Here is a 9,042-nt window from a genome sequence, read left to right as displayed (position 1 = left end):
TAAAAACGTGACGTAATACAATATAGTGGCCCTTTAAAGTAAAAGAGCTAAAAGGATTAACTATAATAGATTAAAAACAGCCATTAAATGTAGTAAATTCAAAAATATGATTGTTTTCGTTATTTATTGTGTTTATAAAGACAAAAATATCGAAACTGTGCCTAAAAACATACAAAAATGGGCAAATACTTATAAATAACATAAACTTATTCGCTAATTACGGGAAGTGATGGCGATAACGGGACCAAAACACGATTCACAACCGTGGGCGGGACTGTTAGGACTTCTCACCAATTAGGTGCGCCCATGGGTCAAGTCCGTCCAATCACAGCTCACGCGGTGGATAAGGTTGGTTGTATCCCGCTGGGGAGCTTTTTTCCGCTGTTGAGTCAGTGGGAGAACCGTTACACGACCGATAAAGCGGCGCTCTCACCGGGAACCGACCTCTACGATCCCTCCACGCGGTTCTATAGTAACTCCACTGCACAGTTCGTCTGTACCACAGGGCTGAAATGTTACATCTTCGGTCTACAGTAACGCTCAAGGAGTTATTCCAGACTCAGCTGAAGCGGCCGCTCACACGTAGGGTCGGCGTTAAAGCAGCACCTGCTCCCGCCGCCTGCTTCAGCACCCTGAGTCCTGATGGACGGTCACCGGGTAGAGGGCGGTTTTCTGGCTGGAGAGCCCCTCAGCACTTGGCCAGGAAGCACGCATTGAGAGGCTTTTGCTCCAATGACTCCACCGGCAAGGACTCTTCAACAGAGAAGTGAGTAACGTTAACAGTAGGACGAACTCAATAGAAAAAAAGGAGCATTTTTAATGGGGCGGTAAACAATCATGACATCAAGGTGCCTTTACCTTGAGGCTTCTCATTTAAAAAAATAAACCAGTTTTACTTACAGAAAGTACGCGGAATTTAAGAAATGCGTCTAATTTCTCGTTGTATTTAAAAATTAATCACTTTATGTATAACACTTGCACAAAAAGGGACGTTATTTGAATTTAGGTTTTTTTACAACGTAGTTTGGTGCGAAGGGTCTAACGCGCATCACGCGAAGTGGCTAGCTGCTAGCTCGGATGCTCATTTAGCTCAGCCTGCTAAAGGCTGGCAAGGAGGGTTGAGTTTGCCGGGGAACTGTGCAGGTCAGGGGCTGTAGATGAGGGGGATTATGGGTGCAAGTGACCGGTGATGGTGCGCCCACCTACAGGCTCAGGCCAGTGGAGAGCTCCGGTAGGTAGCGATGGAGGTAAATCCAGCAGCCATTATCGGACAAGTTTAATATATCTAAGATGACTTAGTAGTTCCAGTATGAACCTTAAGGATGTTTTGTGGCATTAACTTGCTCTAAGCGGGTGGCGATTAGTCAGAATGTACTCAATGGAAACTGGTGGAAAGGAAGTAAATTTGAGACGTGTCCGAGAATGGAAGCACATGCAGTGGGGCAAGCCTGATATCGTGACCAGCTGCTGGAGGCTGATGCCTTCATCCATCCAGACTCAGGAAGGCATCAGCCGGCACCAGGTTACCCAGCCGGGTCAGTTTAAACGAAAAATTAAGGACAACTGAAGCTGGTTAATGTTTGAATCTCCACTCCACACCGAGCATCAGCTCCATGCATATTGAAGGTCACCCACTATTGCTTCCATAAGAGTGCAGCTACTGACCTGAATTAATACACTTATATCATTAATTATAAAGCACAGTGTATGCCACATGATGAGAGGCAAAGTAAAGCAAGTCTAAAGTATAGAGGCTTGTTTCTGCCTCTGAGGGGGGAGAAAAAAAACTATATATATATACATAAACAAACTGCTGGGTAGAGCCAAGCCACAACTTCCAGGTATTTCAGAGTAAGTAAAAAGATAGAGATACTAACCTGAAATTGTCCCTTATGGATGCCAAAAAATGTTTATTCAGTGGCTGAAACAAAGTTTTATTTTAAATGCCTCTAACTACCGACATAAATACAAAATAAGTAGAATAAATCATAAATCAGTATAAATCATAAATAACATTAATAATAACAATAAATTAATCTGTTACGTTACTAATAGCAAAAAAAATAGCACAATGAATCAAAATAAAATAAAGATAAAATAATGAAAACATAGACACAAGTTAAAATCAGTTTTTGCCATGTTAAATGTTTAACACATATATAGTTGTGGACATGTTCTAGGGTGGAACGATCGTACAGCATACATCTTTAATAACTTTAGAAAACGAGAATTTTGTGCACAAGTTTGTATTTATTTGGGATTTTCTCTAATCCACACAGGGTTAAAAGTATACATACAGGCTCAAATATATACATACACTCCCACTAAATGTTTCTTAGCATGTTGCACCTTGATTGGGTGGTAGCCATCAACAAGCTCCTGGTATAATTGTGGCTGATATTTGACCAGTCTTCTTGGCATTTCATTAACGTTGGTTGGTTTCTTGGCACAGACTTCTTGTAAGATCCGGAATCAAATGTGAAATGCTGCTCCTCACACACAAGGTCTTGAATATTTAGGCCTTGTCTTATCTTAGAGACCTCATAGTATCATATCACCACAGTAGAGCACTTTTCTCACAGACTGCAGATTTACTTGTGGTTCCTAGAGTATTTAAAAGTAAAGTTGGAGGCAGAGCCTTCTGCTTTCAGGCCCCTCTTTCTGTGGAACCAGCTTCCAGTCTGAGGAGCTCTTTCTTTTCCTTTTGTTTCCTTTCCTTTTCCTGAATGTCTCTTTCTCCGAAAGTGTGTCTTTGTCCCGTCTTCATCCCCTGACTCCCATCTGGTCATGCTGGTTCTGCTGGAGGTCCTTCCTGTTAAAAGGGAGTTTTTCCTTCCCACTGTTGCCAAAGGCAAGGGGTTATCTAGTTTTTGTGGTTTCTCTCTATTATTATAGGGTCTTTACCTTACAATATAAAAGCTTATTAAGATGACTGTTGTTGTGATTTGGCGCTATATGAAAAAAATTCAATAGATTTATTATGGATGTCAGTTTTTATTTCTGTTATGAGACCAAACAGGTGAGCGTCCCGTAATTTCTATAATGATGCTGAAATGGACAGAAAAATGTCAAAGTAAAATACAGAATTAAAAAAAAAAAGTATGTGTGCCAGTTGGAAAAAAAACAACAATCTTCCAAATATAGAAATAAAAAAAATGAATAAGTCCTAATTAGTTGTATCAAAAATAGTATAAATTAGAATTAAATAAATTAAATTCTGGATGATTTTTGAAGTGTATTATGTTTTTTTGTTTATTTACGTAACTGGTTCCTCCACAGATATACACTGTCATGAATCATCTTTCTTTAAAATCATGAAATTCAGCTATACTAAAAGTTAGCTTACTGTCCATCAAATACATAAGTAAATAAATAGAAAAAACATAAAAGAAAATACAGACTAAAAAAAAAAAAATAGAAAAATCTTGGAGATAAAAAGCAGTACAGAGATGAGGTGCTGTGTTTTCAGGTAGCAGCATATTAATTGAATTTTGTGTAATTTTAATTAGGGCTGCTCGATTATGGCAAAAATGATAATCACGATTATTTTCACTGAAATTGAGATCGCGATTATTTGACGATATTTATTTAACCCTTTAAGACCTACCATAGAACCAAGTCCGCCAGAGCTTATATTATTTTTTTACATGTTGTAGTGCCATTTGTTGGAGTATTTCAAGTTGCTATACAACTGTTATAGCCCATATTTTAATAATATGTATGCATTAAGTCCATAGTAACTACATTAATTGCAAAAAAGTGCAATAAACTACAAAAAAATTGAAAATCATTTTTGTTTTTTTACATATATTTCTACTTGGAGAAATTTAAGAGGTTTATCCCTCAAAACTTTAAATACAAAAAAAGTTGCAAAAAATAGTTTACAACAACAGGAAATTTATTTTGAGTGTCTTCATAGTTTTATTTTGGAGATACAGCAATTTTTATATACTGCAGGAAAAACAAAAAAAACAATCCTATGATGCAAATTTGCAAAGAAAACAGCATCAAAATAAACTATTTCCAGCTGTGCAATTCGAGTTCTAAGCATCCCAGCAACTATTCAGAAAAGTCAAACATGACCAGTATAGGTTTTTAAGGCCTACAAGTAAAAAAAAAACTACATTTCAGCGAAAATGACGTCACTTCCGGTTTCAGCCAGGAAATGGCGGACATGCACAGTTCGCGCTGACGTCTGTTTCACTGTGGGAAGTGTTATGAACAGCTGATCGGATCGGCAAAGCGTGTTTCTGGAATATTATGTTTTGTTCCTGCAAGCGCTTTTTATGCAATTTTTGCAAAGCTTTATGTGGAAGGAAACTGTGACCGAGGACAAGCTGATGGCATCAGATGTAAGTACAACTCCTCCGGTTTCATATGCAAAACAAATTATTGCGCTAGCTTACACGGTTCAGGTTCTACAGGGATTTAAAAATAGTTACACAAAACGGAGCGTGCTGCTCTGACCGGCTTTAAAGGGTTAACAATGACTTTAAAAAAATAATATAAAATAGTGTGCAACACCACTGAAGTTTTTTTTTTTTTTACTTCTCTTTTCAACCAACAGCAGTCACTCTCCTCTCCAAATAACTTCTGCTTAGCTTTCAGAGCTTCCCTCGGGTCCTCTTAATCAGCGGTCTCCAACCTTTTTTGCGCCACGGACCGGTTTATGCCCGACAATATTTTCAGGGACCGGCCTTTAAGGTGTCGCGGATAAACGAGGGAGGGGCTAATAATCGGCTCAGTCATTTTTAATGATTGTTGAAAGCCCAGATCGTAATCGTGATTAAAATTCGATTAATTGAGCAGCCCTAATTTTAATTTACATTTGCTCTCTTTTGGACCTCCGTACAAATACAGTGAATGAAAATATGAGTGTCAGAATTTTGAGTATAAATTAACTCTACCATCAGGAGAGGGGGCTGCAGGACAGCCACAGTGGAGGGTTTATAATTTCATTATTTTTAGAGGCAACTCATTAAGAAAATATATAAAGATACACATAGTTGCTGAAGATCCAGCATGATAACCAGCTGGCCGATCATTTCTTCCCCTCGGAGCAGCTCTGACACCAGCCTGTCTCCTTAGAGAGCTTCCATAATCATAAAATGCCTCATTGCCCCTGCAGGACAGAGTTGCCCCACTTGTTTCTGTTCACAGACAATTTGCTGAAGCTACCGGCGGCGTTCAGGCCGTCGCTCTGCTCAGCTGACTGGTTGTCAGCACTAGCGTGCCTCCCCTGGAGGTTAATCCAAGTCTGAGCCAAGCTTTGCTTGTTCTGTGAAGATCACTGTGTGAATTTTATCTGCAGCGTGAATCTTGGTGAGCAAGCAGGTTCATCGTCTTCCTGAAAAACTTAATGCTTTTGAGGAACTCAGTGACTTTTCTCTATTAGGCAGCTTAAAGGAGCTTTGTTTATGTGTCAGGGATCGTATATAGACAGCACATTTAGCTTCCAGGTGATTTCCATCTGCAGTTCCTGGACAGCTACACACAATATTAAATATCCTGTATAATATAAAACCTTATAAAAGAGAGTAATATAAGAAGATATGCAAAGAAAGTCTAAAAATCCTCCAGCAATACTCCCACAAAACACATTGTAAAACCTTCACATAGCCACACTCATCAGTTTATTTCCATAATAGGGATTGATTATTGGGTTAGTTTTTCAGCATTTCAGGGTTCTTGTGGGTCATTAAATAGCAGTCTCCAACATCCAGCAAACCATAAAAATGTAAAGATCTGTAGTTTAATCTGTAATATCTGTTGTTTTGTTGCTGATCAGGCAGTTTGATTAAGGACTCAGTTTGGCTTTTTACCTGCAAAGTTTTTGATTGTGACTACAGTCTGTCTCGTTTGTGACTCTGCCCCTCTGTAGGCCTAAACTACAACATCGCCAGCTTTTTCTTCAATTCTAGAATGTTTTTATTCACATTCTGAACTAAAATACTGCAGGTGGGAGTCACCAGACACCCCACATGATATGCGATATTTAACTTTTTGTGATATGCTGACTACTGCAGAAACACACACTGTGATTTATCACTGTTTTGCTCTCCAAATTATGTCCTCAAATTAACCTCAGTCAGTATCTGTTTTATACAGTAAGATAAAGTTATCTCACTTCTAAATGAAATTACTGGCAAACTGTTTCTGACAAAATGGCAATGAACTGATAAATCATGGAAAATCACATATCTGTTGCTGTCTTACATTTTAGCCCTCCGATAACCAGAATACAACCAGTCGAGTTGTGCTCATTCACAAAGACTGGTCCAGATGAATGGCAACGGCATCTGTCGGCATTTAAAAACTAGACGGCAATTATTTGCGCTCTCTCTGAGAGTGATTGAAATAGTCCAAGTCAGACTGCAGCTGTTTGCAGAAAGGTTGCACAGGTCTCCTGTTAGAAGGCAATCACCCTCAAGAAAAACCTTAATACATCCAGGAAGCAAGCTTTTTTTTTTCTTCTTTTTTGTAGATGTAAACAGGTTGCTGTCCTATGTTTAGCTTGCAACATGAAATATTCGTGCACGCATTCACTCTGATGGATGCATCTGGGGCGACTCAGTGTCTCACCTGAGGATACTTCGACATGCAGACCACCTTCTTACACGACCACCCCACAGCTGTTTATTAAGACATAACAGTATTACATATTTATTAGTCAGGGTTTCTTCAGTCAGGTTGTTGGATTGTTTTGTTAGAGTTCAACACATAAGATGTACATCCTGGTGTTTGTTGCTTTCAAACACTGAAGTCTGAAAAGAAAAGACAGACAGGCTCAGCCTGAGCTGCACGCTGACTCTGAGGGCTCTGAGGCTGTGCTTCAGCTAGTAAGGGCTCAGAGCAGTATGCGATGCAGAGGAGCTCATCCTGCCTAAATCATGTCTTCGCTTTTTAATTATTTATTTATTTTAAGTACCGTGAGCTGGCGTGCCGCCCAGCAGATGTCAGGGCCTCGAGCAGATGAGTCAGTCGCATAGATCGATTCGTGCAGCGCCACCTCTCTCTCAGCGCTTCCAGTCTAATGTCTGCCTCCGCCCTCTCCAACCCACCAGCAACAATTTGTCATGATGCCTGTGAGGCGGTGAAACCAGCGCCATCGATCAGATTAAATAAATGCAGCAGATACTGACGGCTCAATTCACACAGAGACCTCCGCCTGTCAGTGCGAACACCTCAGGCCCCGACTTCAAGGGAGTCGCACCATCTGATGGTGGGCTCAGAGGGAGACTACGATGGTGGTGTATTAGTGTTAGGGCCTGGTTGAAGAAAACAATGTAATGTGAGGGTGAAATTCAGAGGAAATATTTATATATAAAATATAAATATATTTTTTTCCTCATAATTTTGTGAGTTTCTTGCAAATTTTGGTTTGATAAATGCTCCTAATTTTTCTTGTAAAACTTAGATATAGACATGTCTTTGAATTTTTAGCCTTTTTTAGGCAGGATAGTTCAGCGAGGTGACAGGAGAGCAGGCAGAGAGCTCACCTGCTTATTCAGGTGAGCCATGGTGGTGCATAATTTTTCTGCCTTTTCCCCGCATATCTGGCAGTTTCTTTGTCATAAATTTTAATTAGATTTTTTCTCACAAATTTGCCAGTAAATTCTTGTTAATTTGCAGGGTTTTTAAAACATTTTAAAACATAATGTGGGTGAGTTGCATATGTTTAAACAGCTGCCTTAGCATTGATGAAAAAGGTTTGAAGCATTTGTGTTAGTAGTGCCAGGTAAAATACTGATCCTGTGGGGGTCTAGGCACAGAAAGGTCACGTGTGAAGGAAACGTCTCCAGATTCCTGCCTCAGTTCAGTTGGATGCCGTTTCGATGACTCTTCTGGAAGAGGCTCACTCATCTGCAGTGCAGGAGAGAGTTTTGTGGAGTGGCTGCTGCTGTTTCAGCTTCTGTTCGCGTTGACCTTTAAAAGCAAACAGAGCGAGAGGAGGGGGAGGGAGAGCGTGAGCGAGAGTACTAATGAGACCAGCAGAGGTAGATTAATGAGACCATCCAGATGTTCCAGTGTCCACCTCTAACCTGCCTGTGTTAATGATGCTCCCACAGGGGAAGTCTCTCACTCAAGAAGGGCCCTCTTACTTCACTATTATTTGGTTACAGTGTCATGTTCATTTCAAGTGTTACACGGTTAAAATCCACCAGCAGCCATTTCTGTTTCAGTTTTAGGCCAAATGTTTATTTATGTGGAAATGGCTGTTTGCTTTCGATTAGAGCTGAGACCTCTGGCTCCCAAGCCGGCTGGGCCTCATCTGTTTCAGTGGTGGGAAAAAAGTATAGTGGTAGTAGTAGTACTCAGTCATAGTAGTCATTTCAGATTATACTATTCGTTTGTATGTCTCATAGTGCATTTCAATGCTGCATGTTTTTAATGTGATTCACTGTGAAACGCTACATTTAATGTCACAGCTTCTGTTTTATTTCTTGCAGCATGATCTGAAGACGTGCTCTGTGCTGATCATATGTGTGCTCGCTGTTACTGTTTCAGTTTAATGCCACTGTTACTAATTCAGTGTTATCCCTCTTCACTCTCTCTGTCTCCCTGTTGTTGATCTTCTTGTTTTGCATTTGTAAGTATCTTTCTATTTTGTCGTTTTAGTCTCTTTTTCAAAAGTTTTTCAAAATAAAATCCAGTAGAAGTAGAGGTTTTCTACGGAAAGCCAACAACTGCTTTTACTTAGACATGACCTCACTTCCTCCCAGTGGGTGCGCTTCAGTCCCTCTCTATTCTACCTCACCCTCCATCCTTCCATCCTGTCTTCCTCCTCTTCCTCAATCACACACTCTCTGATGTGTATTCCTTCCTCACCAGCAGCCTGCATTAATGCGGTGAGAGGTGGAGCACGATGCAGCGACCCCGACATGCTAACCCAGACAGCGTGTGAACTGTTTGTAGTGTTACTGCTGCGTTCCACTGATGCTGGAAAGTCAGAGCTTCTTCCTAAGGAACTGTTAAGGAGTCCGATATTCAAGTATGGGGCGGTATTCCTCTGAGAGGTGCAACCTAATGTATTCTATTCAA

The 9,042-nt window shown here is 40.2% G+C and overlaps 1 protein-coding gene across 2 annotated transcripts in view; it reads left to right on the top strand.

The window, feature by feature from the left end:
* Positions 1–371: 371 nt before the first annotated feature.
* Positions 372–9,042, top strand: part of LOC147302003 (glutaminase kidney isoform, mitochondrial-like) — a 33,483-nt gene continuing 24,812 nt past the window's right edge. For both annotated transcript variants that reach the window (XM_086281682.1, XM_086281681.1), the window contains exon 1: positions 372–766. In XM_086281682.1, coding sequence (XP_086137808.1) covers positions 513–766 — 254 coding nt within the window. In that variant the 5' untranslated portion in view covers positions 372–512. The remainder of the gene's footprint in view (positions 767–9,042) is intronic.

This window comes from Aulonocara sp. 'chitande type north' Nkhata Bay, linkage group LG23 (genome assembly GCF_057382095.1).
Source record: "Aulonocara sp. 'chitande type north' Nkhata Bay isolate Kocher_YH1m ecotype deep benthic linkage group LG23, A_spYH_male_GT1.1, whole genome shotgun sequence".
NCBI lineage: Eukaryota > Metazoa > Chordata > Actinopteri > Cichliformes > Cichlidae > Aulonocara > Aulonocara sp. 'chitande type north' Nkhata Bay.
The sequence above is the reverse complement of the archived record's forward strand: the minus strand, read 5'-3'. Positions and strand labels throughout refer to the sequence as shown.